The sequence below is a fragment of the Adiantum capillus-veneris genome, chromosome 6 (assembly GCF_014529385.1).
Source record: "Adiantum capillus-veneris isolate H3 chromosome 6, ASM1452938v2, whole genome shotgun sequence".
Classification (NCBI taxonomy): Eukaryota; Viridiplantae; Streptophyta; class Polypodiopsida; order Polypodiales; family Pteridaceae; genus Adiantum; species Adiantum capillus-veneris.
This window is the reverse complement of record NC_140936.1, coordinates 108,270,303-108,288,058: the sequence shown is the minus strand read 5'-3', so window position 1 is coordinate 108,288,058 and position 17,756 is coordinate 108,270,303. Positions and strand designations below refer to the sequence as shown.

The 17,756-nt window shown below is 47.0% G+C and overlaps 1 protein-coding gene across 1 annotated transcript in view; it reads left to right on the top strand.

The window, feature by feature from the left end:
* Nucleotides 1-17,550, top strand: part of PPOX (pyridoxin (pyrodoxamine) 5'-phosphate oxidase) — a 65,005-nt gene extending 47,455 nt beyond the window's left edge. Inside the window, exons 12-15 of the mRNA XM_086514628.1 lie at nucleotides 16,724-16,828; nucleotides 16,927-16,997; nucleotides 17,081-17,176; nucleotides 17,284-17,550. Coding sequence (XP_086370754.1) covers nucleotides 16,724-16,828; nucleotides 16,927-16,997; nucleotides 17,081-17,176; nucleotides 17,284-17,347 — 336 coding nt within the window. The 3' untranslated portion in view covers nucleotides 17,348-17,550. The remainder of the gene's footprint in view (nucleotides 1-16,723; nucleotides 16,829-16,926; nucleotides 16,998-17,080; nucleotides 17,177-17,283) is intronic.
* The last annotated feature ends 206 nt before the right edge of the window (nucleotides 17,551-17,756 follow it).

Below are 17,756 nucleotides of genomic sequence, written 5' to 3'. Positions count from 1 at the left end.
GCAAAGTTCAACATTCATTCCACTGCGCCTTACATTGAAACCTAAGCCTTGAGTAAAAGAGGGAGAGAGGGAGAGTGAGGGAGAAATGCCAAATGGAGCTTGAACTTTGAAGCTTGAGGCTTGAGGCCCAAGAGAGAGGAAGACTCGAGAGAGATGGAGAGAGGATTATGAGGGGAAAAGACTCAAGAGAGCTCCAAGCTTCAAGCTTGAGCCTTGAGGCCCAAGGGAGAAGGAGAGACTCGAGAGAGCCTTGAGGCTTGAAGGAGAGGCTATAGCATGTGAGAGGTTGAGAGCTTGAGGGAGGGATGAGCTTCCAAGGAGGCATAGTGGTGTTATATAGGAGTCCCCCCCCAAAACCCCCTCTCGTTGGCCCCAAAGTTATACGGAACGGGAACGGAACTTCAACGGGGGCCTCCGGAACGTTTTGGAACGCCTCCCGCCCCCCAAAAAAAAGCGGAAGGGGAACGGGGGTCGGAACAATAAGCTTAAAATATGCTTAAATTAGGTCGGATTTAACCTATATGTTAGTAGAGAGCCATACACCCACATTAGTCCAAGTAGAATCCTATTTAGCGTGCGTTGAAATGATTCTTCAGTCTTAAGGCTTACACATGATTGTGCTTACAAAGATGGAGAGGCTGCGGCATGGAGCTTGAAACTTGAGCCTTGAGCAAGAGAGGGAGAGTGAGAGAGAAATGCCAGATGGAGCTTGCACTCTGAAGCTTGAGGCTTGAGGCCCAAGAGAGAGGAAGAGACTCGAGAGAGAGAGGGAGAATGAGGGGAAAAGACTCAAGAGAGCTCCGAGCTTCAAGCTTAAGCCTTGAGGCCCAAGGGAGAAGGAGAGACTCGAGAAAGCCTTGAGGCTTGAGGGAGAGGCTAGAGCATGTGAGAGGTTGAGAGGTTGAGGGAGGGATGAGCTTTCAAGGAGGCATAGTGGTATTATATAGGAGAGCGCACCCCCCCCAACGTTCACAAGCACTGCCCCTAAACGGCCAGGTTTTTTAAAAAAATGCTCATTTTTAATTTTTTTTTTGAATTTGCCGTTCCGCCCGGCTGTTTCCGTGTTCCGAACTGCGTTTTGCCCGTTCCGATGGCCGTTCCGTTTACACATCGGGACGGAACGCCGTTCTGTTCTCGTTTTCGTTCCGATTGCCTGACTGTGGTGGGAACACGTTCCGGGAACGGGAGGGGGACTGTTCCGCTCGTTCCCTGTTACTATGATAGTAGTACAAGCTGAAATCAATGCATTAAGTTCAGCCTCCAAAAAGAAATCAGCCATATGCATTAAACGTTGATAGATATCCCTTGCCTGCTGAACATTGCCCCGTAAGTGAGACATATAATGCTTGCCATAATCACTAACAACACACTAAACATGTATAACAACCAATTGATATTGTGCTAATTCTTACTATCTTTTGTGGTGCGTATGCCCTATCAACTACCTCATTTTTGTTGTAATGTTTCTATTCAATGCTTTTTTTAGTGCTACGCTTCATTATGGCCGAGTCTGCCCTTGATCTCCGGAGTCATGACAAAAACTCAGTACGCTGAACTTTGTGTTGATGTATGCTCATGTGTGCGTGCGTGTGGTGTATGTTGTGTTTGGGAGCATATGTTAGTACCTAGTTCGACACCCACTATTGGGCACTGGCGACGTTAATGGGGATGTCGTGGTATTTAGTCAATACTATGCATGATGGAGCTGATGGTTATATTGTCTTGTGGGTGACTACCATGGGTCTATACCTTGCACTTTCCTCCAAGGGTGAATCTGGGCTTATCGTGGATTCATCTAGGTATATGTATAACAAAGTGGAACCACACAACATTCATATCTATATGCGTATGGGAGATCAAAGGCGGGATTATATTCATAATCATGTTGCGGAAAACTTCATGCGTCAAATATGCATTATTGACATGCAAAAGCCGTTTCCTAGGCAAAGAAGCAACATCTGGAGACGAGCCAAAATGGAAAGTCAAACATACAAGAGCATGATCCGAAAGGCATAAAGTTTAGTCAATCCTTATATCACACACAAAGGCATCATATTGATCCCTATGAAAGAGGTACCAGCGGTCAAGGCGAACTCTGTAAGAGGATGAAACACTATGCAAGAGAGTAAATCCTACACCCCCATCATGTAAAAGCGGCCACGAATCCAATGCAAGGAACTCCTCATATAATCCCATGCTTGACGTTCCATACGCAATGTGTGCGACTGGCTAGTAGTATTGTCTGTAGTGTTTGGCGCATTGTTACAATCTCCGCAGAGAAATGCATTAGAACGCCAACAATATAAGATATCACTCGATAATCTTGCACGATCAATAGAGACTGTCAAAGCATATACCCCTCCAAATTCAAAGACTTCCTCATTAACAATACCTTGGACCACCATCCATCTTCCATTTGGGTCATTGTGAGCAACGATTGGTTGTAGCTCATGCCAAACAAGCATAAGCACTCCCGAGTAATTGGCATTGCCTGCATAAGCTATCCAATATCCTGCGAAATAGGATGTCTGACTGGCGAAATTATGTTGATTATGCTCTTGAAGAACTACCACATCTGCCTTACATGTATTTATGCAGTGCCAGGTTAGCCTCCACTTGTCATGATTGCATCACCCACGCACATTATATGAAATGCATCTCAAAGAACTATGCATACTGTTGGGTATGTACAGAGGACAAATGAGCAAGATAATTAAGTGTTGATGTCCATTGACACATCCACATCCGCTGCAGTAGCAACTATAAGAGTGTCACAACAAGGGGTAGAAGAGAAAGTCTGAAGGGCACCCGACAATGAAGTTGATTCTCTTGTAACCGCTTCCTTATACGAACGCACCACCTTATCCCATTCCTCTGCTAGAGACTTATTATCATCATAGGGAAGCTTCGATTGGGATGCAGTCTTGACCAGGGGCACATAATTACAGGAGGAGGCAGGAGTTCAAACCTTTACCGTCTTTTTGGGAACCATCCAAGCATCCTTCGGTGTGTCCTTGTCTTTGCCCTTTCCTATCTCTTTCTCTTTTTCTTTTGAAACTATGGAATGAGGTGTGGTAGACATCAATACCTGTTTCCCTTTCCCCTTATCCACAAAGGAAGGTGTTGCTGAAGTCGAAGCACCAATATATCTAAGTTCTTGGGGGGACTTTGGGGGTGGGGAAGGTTGTGGAGGCGGTAAGGCTGAAGGAGGAAGCTGCAAGTGTGGCTTTGGACATTCTGACCGAATTTACCACAATGAAAACATGAGTTGGCAAATTTGCCCTATTTCGCCTTAAAGGGGCGTTTCCCTACTAGTGGGTCGCTTGAATATATTGGTATACCTGTTGGCCTAGGGACATATGTATCCCACAAGGTGCAGAACCGATTAGTATTCGCATCCAACTTGGGAGGGCAAACCACTTTTCCCAACTGGGCAACCAACAACGGAAGAAAGTGACGCCATGTACGGGGAAAATCCACCACCTCCACCCATACTGGGCATTTATGTAGAATGAGACTCTGATAATACTTAAAAAGAGCCCATGGCAATACATGTGTCATTTGCGTGTTAAGACAACGGTGACATTTCAAGCAGAGCATCTCTGGCCTCAATTGTTCATCAACAAAACATCATAAAATCCTCGGGCTCCAAAATAAACTCCTTGAACCACTTGACGTTTAAGCATGACTTGACGTTTAAGCATGAAATCCACCCATTGTCCCGCATCTTGCGCTGTAGGCATTTTGACAGGAAAGAAGAAAAGTATAACTGCATTTAGCGCATATTGGGCGACATGATCCATCAGCTGCTGAACGGGAATGATGACTTCTTTCTCAGGTTCTGGACCCTCCGAGGCCCTACAGGCATCTTCCAAATCTTTGTGTAAGCATTCCTTGATGAGGGACATCGCATTAGCCGATGAAGAGTCCATCGCTTTGCGTCTTTTGTAGATGTAGGGGTTGTCCAACATGAAACTGCAACAGCCCTAAGAATAAGCACTTTGTCCAATGTGGAGGTATTCACACCACTCCTCACAAGCACACGTGTGCGCCCACACACACACAAGGAGACGGAAGCAAGGGAAAAAGGTTGTACAATTACGCCTCACACGCTTTTTTTTATAGTAATGTGAGATAGAATTACTAATGGGAAACCTCAAAAGTAGGAAAACCCATAGAAAATATTATAAGCGATAAATCAGAAACAATCAAAGTAGAGCTTGTAATGACTGAAGGGGAGCTCATCCAAGTCATAGGCAACTTGAAGAAATTGTTGAAGAGATGTTTTGAAGAAGGATACATACTCTACTTGAATCTGCTGAAACATGAGGAAATTACGTGCTATCCACACTGTCCATAGCACCCAGAATCTAACCCAGTTGAAAAAGTATGCATATGGCGGAAGTAATGGTGGAAGCATTCCAAAGAGCTAGAAAAATCTACCAAAATGTATCCCAGGGAAACGCATGTGAAGAGGTGTAGAGATGCATCCACAAACTGTCGCGTACGAGAACAATACCACAATAAATGTGGAATATTTTCAATGCCTACACCACTACGAACACATCGCGAGGAGGCGAGTCTTTTGGAGCGCAAAAATTTATGATTTGGGAGAACCCCAACGATGCATCTCCACAATAATCGCTTCTTTAATGGTAGCTTAGCATGCCACTCTTTCATAACTTTACTCCGCCACCATGTAGCACCCTTATCCATATTCCACACCTTATTATAGTGTTCTTGTATCCATGAGGAAGATTGCAAATGACAATACACCTTCTTTGCAAATATAAGAGTGTAGCAGGCTACAGTGTCACTGCTACAGGACACAGTTACAGTTAGTACAATTGGTCTGGTCTGTTCACACTGGACGGACACTCTGGGCAGCGACACGTGGCAGGGATACGGATGGTGGCCTAGTGGACATGTGGCCAGGTCACACTTAGCTGGCTGACATTTATGAGCCGTTGGTGGCCCGAGTCCACATGTTCTGGTCCACTGTTGTGTCTCTGTTGTTCTGTTGTTATCCATTGTTTCTGTGTTTCATTCTGTTTGAGTGAGTTTCCATTTGTTTGAGTGAGATTGTCACGCACATTGCACTGAGGGGCACCCACACTGTAGAGAGCACGACACATTATCCGCGCTACAGGTGCTCTCATTTTGGCGATCACGGTGGGACCTCAACTGAAGTCTCACTCTGTTGAGTAGCTGTTTCTTCGCTTCGCCTGTGCAGCCTGTTGGTCTGGTCCAGTTTCACCCTTGACAGCTTAATCTAGCTGGTCTAGTCTCTCGCCTTGCTGGTCTGGTCCTCTCTCGCCCTAGTCCACCCAGTCCTCGTCCTGGTCTAGTCCTTCTCGTCCCTGGTCTAGTCCTTCCTCGTCCTGGTCCAAGCCAAGTGGTCTAGTCACTTGCCCTGGTCTAGTAGAGTCTAGACCAATGTTCAGCCAAGTGAAGGTTGTCTTGCCCAAGTGAAGGTCTTCTTGCCCAAAGCTTGGTGGGGTCGGCGGTTACTACATGACACATATAAGGAGGTCATTGGAGCGTCAAAGTGCACTACTGAGTCCTCTGAAGTACTACCACAGACGGCGTCAACCCTTGGTGCCCAGTAGAAGCATATTAACCCCATCACCCATACCTACTCTTACGGCTACCTCCATTCCTTCGACCGGTTCTACATCCTCCAGGTCACCTTCTCCGGTAAGGCTCTCCCCCATTTTGTTACAGCAAGCTAGTGAGCAACAGACTCAGGAGCAAGAGGCCAAGGAGGAGCTCACAAGTGTTCTGGCAAAGGTGAACATCAAGTTCCCTACCTTTAAAGGTCTCTCCACAGAAGATGCAGATGACCATGCTCGGAGGTTTGTCTCTCTTTGCAGAGGTCGTGGCCTCAATAGAGAAGACACATACTTGGTGCTCTTTCCGTCCACCTTGGATGGTCTTGCAGATAAATGGTATAGTCAGTTTGCTGAAAACCACTTTACTACTTGGACCATGTTAAGACAACAGTTCTGTGAAGCTTTCCGACCAAGGGATTATCAAGAGAAGATTCTAGATGAGTTGGCCAACCTGTTGCTCCAGCCCAAGGAGACATTTGCAGAGCTCATGACCAGAACAAAGTCCCTAGTCGCCAAGCTGCCTCAACAACCAGGGGAATTCATGGTGAAGAAGTGGGTAGAGAAGGCTCTGCCTAAGACTTCTCAACAAAAGCTCAGAGAAAGTCTCCGTCCTGAAGCCAGTCTGGAGGACTTTGTTGCTACTGCTACTAGAATAGAGGGAGCAAGAAGGCAGTTCACTGACTCTCCTCAGTTAGATACTGCCCTTGTACTCGTGGACAGTCCATCAGACCTCTTGACTTCTTTACGAAGGGAACTGGAAGCCCTAAAGTTACAGCGGGCCCTTCAAGAAGAGAGATCCTTCTCTCTCAGACAGGAGAAGCCTCCACATCAAGAGGCTTATGATCAACTTAAAAGAGAGTTAGAAGAGCTCAGGTCTCAGCAGGAGACTAAGGCTATGGTATGGTGTAGTTCATGCCGCTCTCCAGGACACCCTCCACAGGATTGTCCCCTTCGCTCTTATTGCCACTTCTGTGAAAAATCGGGTCATGAAGATAAGGATTGCTACTATATAAAGGGATTGCACAAAATACAGCAAAGTCTTGGTCCTACTCTCCAACAGGGGTTAGCACCAGCATCCAACATGGTTTCCTACTACGGCCATCCCAACTACATGCCACCTTTGCTCAATACCCCTGCTGTCCAAGGTATGTCCAGTACTTTCCCGACTCAAAGTTTTTATAATGCTAATGCCACCTCAACCCCTCAGAGCTTCTACACTTCAACCTCCAACTCCATGCAGCAACCACCTCGTCCCCCGTTTCGTCCTTCCAATCGGCCCATACTCTGCTACAGATGCGGAGAATATGGGCATTATCAAAGCAAGTGTCCTGTACCTGAGGGGTCCCCTCCTTGTCGTCATTGCCCTGATTTGAAGGATCACTACAGTAAGGATTGTCCCACGCAAAGGGCATCCACGTCTTCAGGCTCGACTCAGAACCAGCAAGATTTCACCTTCCCGAAGATAAACTTGATTACTGTGAACACCGTGCCTCAACCATCACCTGCTACTCATGTGGTTAAGCCACTGCAAGTGGAGGAGCCTACTGGTGTCCTTACTCGGGCACAAAGAGCAGCTCTTGGTCTCAGTTTGCCCACAGGTCCACCTCGCCAGTCCCCACTTCCTCAATCTGGTCTACCTGACCCAAAGGACGAGTCCTTCAAAATTGTTCAGAGCAAACCAACTTCCCTGTTATCTGACATTTATGGAGCCTTCTTGGAAGCAGTGGCTGACTTGGAACAGATTAAGGTCCCAAAGGGAGCCCAGTTCGAAGGCGCCAAGCCCACAGTAGAAGCCATCTTGAAAAATACTTTTCAGCAGGTGTCACTATACGACATGCTAAGGCTCGACGCAACACTCAGAAGTGACACCCTGTCAGTCATTCAGTCTCTGTACCCGGGGGCTGGGCCTAGTGGCGGGCACCTCCTTGTACAGCCCTCAGAGTCTTATTTGATTTCCTATCCAATTGCCCCCCTCACCGATTATAAAAGTCCTCGTCTCACTGTATCTATTCTTGGGCACCAGCTATCCGGCGTCATCGTTGGTGGTGGATCTGGAATCAATTTGATGCCCGAATTCACTATGATGGCCTTAGGTCTACAGCCTACCCGACCTGCTCCTTTCACTGTTACATTGGCCGATCAGAGAACAGTCTACCCAGTGGGCATAGTCGACAAGGTGCCTCTGAAGGTACAAGATTTCACTTTTAACTTGGATTTTGTGGTAGTTAATCTTCCCCAGGTAGAGGGAGGTTATCCCTTGCTGATTGGTAGGCCATGGTTGCGACATACGAAAGCACTTCACGACTGGGGAAACGACGCCATGTGGATACATACTCCTGGCTCTCCAATGCAACAAATTCGTCTCGAAGGAGGTATGGATCCGGTCGTTCAGCATAGCTCTTTGTCAGTAGAGGCCAACCCTGACTTGGAGCAGCCGGTCCCTCCTGATGGGTCCGATGAAGACTTACTACAGTGGTTAGAAGCTACCTCTTCGATGCCATGCTATGTAGTCTCTCTTCAACCTTTGCCAACAGATTCACCCTCTTCCCCTGATCCTACACCTTAAGCTACACCTGAAGCCAGTAATCCCAGTCAGCCAAGTGCGCCAGAACCGAGTGGACCGGTCTCTAGTCACCATCCTTCAGAGGGTCCCTTGATGGAAACCGTCGGCTTGGGTGAGCCTTTAACACACCATAGAAGGGGGAAAAAGTCTCCCTTGCAAGAGTTGGCCAACACCCCAGCTCCTTCCTTAGCCTCTACTCCATCTGACTCTCCACCTATGTCGGAGCACTTTGAGGTATCTGAGGATTTACCATTCGCAGAGCTTCCATCAGGATGGTTGCAGGAAGAGTATGTTGATTTCAACATTGATCAGACGCCAGCTCATAATGTCCAGAAGCTCACAGAGGTGGCACTGTCTCCTCTCCCTGACGCAGCCTCGCCCACTGCACCGCCTGACCCAGTCAGGGAGGTCAACCTAGGTGGCCCTGACAACCATCAGCCCATCTTGTTAGCTGCTTGGTTATGGGATCACGTCGCTCTACTCGACCTGGTAATCTCTTTCATGCGCTCTTTCAAGGATGTGTTTGCTTGGTCTTACCACGATTTGGAAGGAATCCCAGCAGAGCTAGGAGTCCACACAATTCCTCTGGTTGAGGGGGCTAAGCCGGTCAGAGGACGGGTTTACAAACTGAATCCTAAGTATGAAGAAGCAGTCAAAATCGAGTTGGAAAAAATGCAAGAAGCAGGTATTATTGTACCAGTAGAGCACTTAGAATGGTTGTCTCCTATGGTTATTGCCCCAAAGAAGCAGTCCAACAAAATTCGAGTTTGCGTCGACTACCGGGCTCTGAATAAGGTCACAATCCCGGATGGATTTTCGACCCCTTTCATTGAGAGTGTCCTCGAAGATGTCGCTGGTGGCCATGTACTGTATAGTTTTATGGACGGGTTCAGCGGCTACAATCAGTGATGAATACATCTTGACGACCAAGTCAAAACAGCTTTTGTGACTCCCTGGGGTATTTTCATCTACACTAGAATGTCTTTTGGGCTTAAAAATGCACCGCCTTCTTTCAATCGCATAGTATATCTCATCTTTTGTCCTCTGCTTACTGATCACCTTCGCATATTCATGGACGACTTTTCCACCTTCTCGGGTGCTCAATGTTCGACCCCAGTAGGAAATCTAAAGGAGCATCTTGCTCAACTCTTTGCAGTCTTCCTCAGGTACAGAGAGGCACGTTTGAAGCTCAATCCGAACAAGTGTCATTTTTTGGTCACCGAGGGCACATTGTTGGGCCATGTGGTGTCTGCTCAAGGTTTAGCACCTGACCTAGAGAAGATAGTGGCCATCTTGAAGTTACCTCCTCCCATAAATCCCAAAGGTGTTCAGAGCTTTGTGGGCCACACCGGCCATCATCGCAGGTTTATACGTATGTATGCACAGGTGGCTCAACCATTGACCCGGCTCACCAGTGCTGCTGTTCCCTTCCAGTGGTCAACACGTGAGGCTGAAGCATTTGCATACCTCAAAAAAACGTCTCACTGAAGCGCCTATTCTAGTTGCCCCGGATTGGGCCCTACCTTTTCATGTGCATACAGATGCCAGTCTGCTGGCTGTGGGTGCTTTGCTGACTCAGCCTAGCAAAGAGTTCAACTTGGATCGCCGTGTACATTATGCAAATTGCCTGCTCACCAAAGCAGAGCGCAACTATAGCACCATAGAGAGGGAAGGTTTGGCTATAGTGTATGCTCTACAAAAATTTCGTCACTATTTGCTAGGGGTCCACTTCACAATTATTACTGATCACCATGCCTTGCGCTATCTGCTTAATAAGCCACAGGTCGCAGGTCGAGTATGGCGATGGCTCCTCCTATTCCAAGAATTTGATTTTGAAGTGGTACTCCGTCCTGGTAAGCATCATGTAATGGCTGACCACCTCTCTCGCATTCACACAGGTGAAGCAGCTACCGGGATGGCGGATGACTTTCCAGATAGCAGTCTTTTTAAAATCGATACAACACCGGAATGGTACGGCGAGGTCTTACATTTTCTATCTACTGGGCTGTACCCAGAGAAGGCATCTCCACTGCAGAAGAGGAGATTGCTGTTGAAGTCCAAGCCTTTCACTCTGATTGGGGGCCAGCTCTACAAATCGGGACCAGATGGTGTTCTGAAGTGTTTTGTCTCGCCTCATGAGGTGGAGCATATTCTGGAGGATGCCCACAATGGTCCCACTGGTGGCCATTACCCTGGTCACATCACTGCCCAGAAGATTCTACAGAGTGGTCTATGGTGGCCCTACGTTTTTAAGGATGCAATAGCATATATATTCTAAGGTTTGTGATGTGTGCCAGCGCTGTGGGCCGAAGCCAAGTAAGCAATCCAACCGTCCTCTGCAGGTCTCGATGGCGTGGCTACCTTTTGAGAGATGGGGCTTGGACTTTGTGGGTCCAATATATCCCCCGGCTCAACCAGGTAATCGCAAATATCTGCTAGTGGCTACAGACTATGCAACAAAGTGGGCAGAGGTACTAGCGACAGTAGATTGCATTGGCAATAGAGTAGCCAAATTTTTATATGAAAATATTTTATGCAGATTTGGATGTCCCTTAGAGATCACCAGTGATAGGTGCAGTCATTTTGTCAATGACATGATCTCAACTTTGCTGGCCAATTACAAGATTTTTCATCGCAAGTCGTGCTCTTATTACCCTAGAGCCAATGGGCAGGCCGAGAGCACCAACAAGGTTCTGATCGCCCTCCTGCGGAAAGCATGTCATCTCCATCCAGCATCGTGGTCTCAGGCTGTGCACGGCACTCTTTGGGCATACCGCACATCTTTCAAAGCAACAACGAATCACACGCCTTTCCAACTCGCTTTCGGTTTGGAAGCCATAGCTCCATTTGAGTTCAACTCCGGATCCCCTAGGGTGGGCAGTGTGCGGGCAAGTTGGGGCATGGAATCTGCTTCTATATCCCGTCTCACCTTATTGGATGAAAGCCGCCGTTTGGCTTCACATGCTCTGCAAGCGGAGCAACTTCGTCGCAAAGCGTGGCATGATCTCCACCTCAGAAAGCCGAAAATAACGCAAGGCACACTAATGCTACTCTATCGGGCAAAATATTTGAAAAAAGCAAAGAAGCTGGTTCCAGCTTGGCAAGGGCCCTTAGTGGTGGAAGAGATTTTACCACAGGGGGCAGTCCAGTTAGTCACTCTAGAAGGTGTCTCCCTACCGCTGGTAAATGGATCCAGACTCAAGATTTACCATCACTAGAGCTGACTTGCCATCATCACTGGCCCTGGTGATAGTATACTTCATTGAATATGGTGGTATTATCCCTTCATCAGTAGCCTTATTATTGTTCCTCTTCATGATTCCCGTTTTTTACTATTTTCCAACTGTCACCGAGTCTTCTCCATCCCATCTAAGATGTAAGCAAAATTCAATCCTCTCTCTGATCTTCAATTCCCTTTTTCTCATCTCGACTGACTCCTAGTAAGGATCTCGGATCTGCTCTCATTTCATTCAACAAGTCACTTGATTTTGCCCCAGGATTCAGCGTGTCTTTTGATTTATTTTAACTCGGAAATCTCTCCACTCTTTCCAATCCACGGTTATCCAACTGTCTCGTCTCCACTCTCAGCATCTTTGCTTCTCTGTATCAGTCTCTCTCTTCCCTGTGAGTTCTTCAAAAGAGGCATTACCATCTCCACTCTTTTCTTAGATAAGGCTATTCTTTTGGAATATTATCAGCTCTGTTCTGAGTAGGAACATTCACTTTCCCTAAGTTCAACAATCGGTCAGACCAATCTTTGAGTTCTATTGGGCCGATTTTTAAGTAAAACTCCTTAAATCTATGGAAGCATATGATTTTGAGTTCTCTTGGCTAACTCTCTAACAATCTAACTCTCTGAGAGAGTTCTATACGTAAGAGTGCATCTGATAATCTTCCTCCACCCACTTTTCCCTGAGTTTCTGCCCTAGCCCCTAGTGCCTGAGTTTCTGCCATCTCCCCTACCTTGTAAAACTCACCTCAGCCCACCCTTGTAAAACTCGCCTCAACCCACCCTGCCTAGGCATACCCACTTCAATTCGCCCCATTCGCCAGGTTCAATTCGCCCCTACCCAGTTCCCTCTAAATTCGCCTCAGCCTCAAATTCGCCCCAGCCCAACAAAATTCGCCCCATCCTTATTCAATTCGCCCCAGCCCAACAAAACTCGCCCCAGCCTTATTCAATTCGCCCCAGCCCAACAAAATTCGCCCTAGCCTCACTTACTCGCCCTAGCCTTATTAAATTCGCCCCAGCCTTACTTACTCTCCTCTATCCTATTGCATTCGCCCCAGCTCAAGAAAATTCGCCCCTACCTACCCAATCGCCCCTATACCCTAAACTCGCCCCTACCCCATTGATCCGCCCTTAAACAATGCACCTAGACCCTAACCAATCTGCCTAGCCTCAGTTGAATCCTCTCGCCCCAGCTCACCTTATGTCCAGTCCCTCTGTCTAGCCCAATCCCAAATCGTCCCTACCACCCGGACCTCACCATGGTAGGAGGTAGCAAGAAACAGGAGAAACAGCCAGAAGGAAGTAGCAAGAGAAAGGTAGAGTTGAAGAAGAGGAAAGCTCTGGTTGCAGAATCAGAGAGCGAAGCAGAGGAAGTATCTGCAAGCAGCAGCCATGGCATAGATGATTTTACCTCCAGTGACCCAAGTGATGAGAGCTACAAAGCAGACTCGGCAACATCTGATGATGATTCAGATGTAAATTCCGAGTCAGGTGCTTCCAGTGATCAGGAGGAACATTCAAAAGTGGCTCAGAAGAAAGGAAAGCAACCGATCATCACTCATGAAATCAAGAGGCCTGCTTCTTCGAAAAATCGCACAGCATTCTCATTAAATTTTTATATGCAGCAACCTCGACCATCTCTCAGTGAGGTGCTTTCGACTGCTCAGCTACGGTCTCTGGGTCTCACAGCATTGGCTTATGCAGATTTACCTGATACGGTTCCAGCAGAGATGATACATCAACTGTTGAAAGACTTTCCAAAGGTCCGGGGCCACAAGCTAACAGCTACAAGGCTTGGCCATGCCATGGGTATGACCAACTTTCCAGCTGTGAAGCCTACTACTCGCACTTTCTCTTTGCTGTCCAAGGATGCGACAATTCAAGCATGTCAAGAGCTACTGAGTTTGGATCACCCGGATTATGAAACAGACGGCTTCTCGCAATCTTCAGGTATTACTTTCTGGCTCGAGATGCCAAAGAAGACAAGGAAAAAACTAATCTTCTCACTACCTTCTCCCACTGCGAGGGGCTCTATTGTTTAATCCACACCATCCCTTGTGGATTCCACCAGATTCTCTTCAGCTCTTTGCAGACTAGGGCTAAAAGATTTCGGGCCCAAGTGCAGTATGTGCAGTTAAGTTTTAAATGTTTTGCGGCACCTCTCTTGGCATGGGTCATAAACATACCTATTAACCCAAATGAAGTGGATGAGGAGCAGGGAACCTCGAAAGGGAAAAGGAAATCCGTGAGCATGCAGGTTGACCCCACAGTCACCAAGAAAAAGAAGATAAGGCGAAAGTGGTGAAGGATACAGTGAAGTCTCTACTCTCCTTGCCAGTTTCTGAGAGCCAGCAGACTAGGGTACATTTTCAGCGTCACACGTCTACTTCTACCCTTGGTTCTGCTGTGCCGGCGCCAGTGTCTACTGCCGCTCCTCAGGACAAGAGGGTCACTTCACCCATACAGGATCCTCTTCCTTCTTCTCCCATCTTCACTCATACACCGGTCAACATATCTCTCTCTCCACCTACAACAACAATCTCAGAGGCACCTACTACACCAACTGTACCTACTTCTAACTCGCCGGCTATGCCACATGTGCGCCCTCCAGCATCACATGCATCTGAGGGATCTTCAGGTATGACTGACTCCACTTCTCTGTTTCAGCTTTCAGAGAAGTTACTTCAGGACTCCAGAGCTGCTATTGCCACCATCGAGCTAGGCGTAGAGCAGCTAGCTGCAACACACCAGCGTCACTCCGCCCCATACGCAGCTATGGAGGGATCTCTACGAGTTGCCGAGAGTGCCATCGCAGATCGAGATGCAACGTTTTTTGCACTACAGCAAGCATTGAAGATAAAGTCAAGGATTATTGATGACCTAAAAGCACAAGTGCAGAGATTTCAAGAAATGCTTATGTATGGTAACAGGCCTACCCAGGCTCCTGTGGGATATGGATGGACTGGGCCAGGGATACTGGTCCAAAATCCAGCAGGCTTTGCAGCACCAGCAGGTCCCTCTCAGCAGTTCATGGGACACTACCCACAGCCCGAGTTCCAGTACTTTACTCAGTAGGGGTCTCAGGTCCAGATGCCACACATGCAGAGCCAGAGTGTTCCTTGCTATGACAGTGTTGCTGGTGCACACCGCCATGGTTGTGTTACTAGGCGTCCAGAGTTCACTTCAGGGCAGGTGCTTCCATCCGTCGTGCAGCAGATGGCTGCTCCAACCACAGGAAGCCAGGTTATGCAGAGCACAGTCCAGCAACCGCATCGTTACACAATCGATCTGATGGCTCCCCCCGATCCGGATACTTCTAGAGCAGCAGTGGCGACGACACTTTCCCTTGGGTGTCAGGACTGTGCTCATGCCCCACCTTTCATTGTACATATAGTTACTTTTGCAGTTTCATTCAATGTTTGGCTCACCGAGACGGTGACCAGTCTTGTGGCGGGAAACCTGTAGCAGGCTACAGTGTCACTGCTACTACAAGACACAGTTACAGTTAGTACAGTTGGTCTGGTCTGTTCACACTGGACGGACACTCTGGGCAACGACACGTGGCAGGGATACGGATGGTGGCCTAGTGGACATGTGGCCAAGTCACACTTAGCTGGCTGACATTTATGAGCCGTTGGTGGCTCTTTATGATTGTATCTATGTGTAGTAGCCGTTGGGTCATTACCATTATCTTTTATAGATGGTCAGGTCATCGTCGTGGGAGTGAGTCTTACACAGAGCACTGCTTCACCATCCCGGCACATCTGAGCCTCGACACCCCCATTTGTACCTGTGAGTCCTGGGCTGGAGCTGAGTGTGCTGCCACGCCAGAGTCTGTACATGGTTCTTTGAGGTAGTCGAGTCCACATGTTCTGGTCCACTGTTGTGTCTCTGTTGTTCTGTTGTTATCCATTGTTTCTGTGTTTCATTCTGCTTGAGTGAGTTTCCATTTGTTTGAGTGAGATTGTCATGCACATTGCACTGAGGGGCACCCACACTGTAGAGAGCACGACACATTATCCGCGCTACAAAGAGAATCGAAGAACCAACGTAATGCCAATCACAGATTCTATCCTCTACAACCAGCGGTGGAATGGGAGTTATGGAATCAACCAGATCCTTGATGGAGTTCCACATGTGCCTGTAGTGCAGAACTGAACCCAGAAGTGTGGCCGAGGGGCCTAAAACAAAGGGAGGGGTTTAGGGATTTTTATCCTAACCTCTACCAACTTATGGAGCACTGGCCGAGGGGCCCAACACCAAATATCAAAAGCTTGAACGCTGGGCCAGGTTTCTGTAAAACGCACTGACATGCTGATGTAGCAGGCTGTACGGAATTTCGTAAGATGCACTAGTAGTGCCACGTGGCAGGCTGTACAGATTTCCGCAAATTCCGCTGCTGGCAGATTTTGGCAGCTTTTGCGTGGTGCTTTTTTGCTAGTTGCTTTTGGGAGATGGTGCTTTTGGACTAAGTGCTTTTGTGGCTCTTCTTTTGGGCATCCCTTGTACTGTTTATAAGTGTCCCTAGGGAGGATCTGAGTGCAGATTCTTGGAAAGAGTTGGACCCTCAAGATGTACTTTGCTAGCATAATAATAAAGAAATACCGGAAGGGGCGCCAGTCTTTTGGGGCCAGTGCATCTTGGCTCGGAATTCTGCCGTGCTCTCTCTCTCTCTCTCTCTCTCTCTCTCTCTCTCTCTCTCTCTCATCAAGTTCAGTGATTTTGCAGTTTTTGTTCGTGTGTTGCTATTGATTCCTTGCTTGGAGTGTCCAAACATGTACATAGTAAGGCACCTCTAGGATACGAGTACGTTATACTTATCACGCAACACTTCGAGGAAGGCAGTAGGAACTAAGGTGGACTATGGTTGTCTCGACTGAATCTTGATGCGAGTTGGAGGAAGGCAGTAGGAACTAAGGTGGACTATGGTTGTCTCAACTGAATCCTGGCTCGAGTTGACCTAATTTCCCCTCTTGAATATGCTGATTACCCTCGTTCCCTCTCGCTCGAAACTATCAAATGAAGTACAAAGAATCATGTTTGTATATGTACATCTATACAGATGTTTACTACTGTATGTGGACTTCTGTCCATACTTGTTGGATGAGATCTCTCAAAAATCAATGGGACTAGGCATTTTGATTAGTGCAATGCTTCTTTTTGAATAGTGTAATGCTGCTTTTAAATTAGGAATAACAGCTCTAGCATGATTTTCATTCAGTGTGCTGAGGTCTAGATCCTGATAAGCTGCTCAAATGAGAGGGATGTACGCCTTATTGTGTGTACGGTATCTTTGAACATGTGGGGCTTTTCCAGGTCCGTGTTGAAGGACAAGTAGAAAAGGTTTCTCATAACGAGTCGGATGAGTATTTTCATAGTCGACCCCATGGCAGTCAGATTGGCGCGATAGTAAGCCCTCAGGTGAGTCTCTTTCTGTTGCCGGTTATATTTTTTTGTGAACGTTTTTATGGGTCCTTTTTAACATGTTTCTCCCTACACTTCGTGATTTGGTGGTACAGAGTGAAGTTGTAGATGGGAGGCAAGCCCTCGATGACCGATACAAGAAGATATGTGAACAGTATGCAGATGGGTGAGCGTACCTATAAATAGCTGCTTGTTTGTATTGTGTTTTTAGCATTAAGTGTGAACAGCAACCAGAATCTGTATGGGCAGAGGGTACATTCCAAGGCCTGATTGTTGGGGTGGGTTTCGATTGCGACCCCTTGCTATGGAGTTTTGGCAAGGCAGAGAATCTCGTCTTCATGACAGGTTTGAATAAGGACAACTGCTAGAAAGACAGATTGCCTATTATTGACATAATCCTTATCTCATTGTCTGCATTGCTCTAACTTATGCACTTGTCACGTTTTTTTCAGGCTGCTTTTCACACGTGAAGGAGTCGATGAGGAGAAATGGACCATGCAGCGCTTGGCACCATAAATTTTTTTAGTGTTGGTTCTGTACACAGATTTTGACTTTGTAGAAAAAAGCAAAATTCAGCCTAGATAGGGTACTACTAATACACATTTTTGTAGGCAAATGCAAGCACAGACTCTATTATTTTGCTTAAGTTGTTAAAGTTGTTATGTCAAGAAAACATTCTATGCAATTCATCTAATTAATTGTGTCTGTCAATTAGGTCTCCTTGATTTCTAGAAAGAAAGTAAACCTTTCAAAACATATAAAATGTAAAAGTGAAGGGGAAGAGAGTAGAAATTGAAAAGCCTCATGATGGCAGAAAGTCCAAAAAACTTTTACTCTATATAGAGAGGTAGCCTTGTGTGCTTTTTCCATTATGTATCTATTTATTTTTCTTTCTTTCTTGGGAGCCATTAGTTTTGGGTTTGCC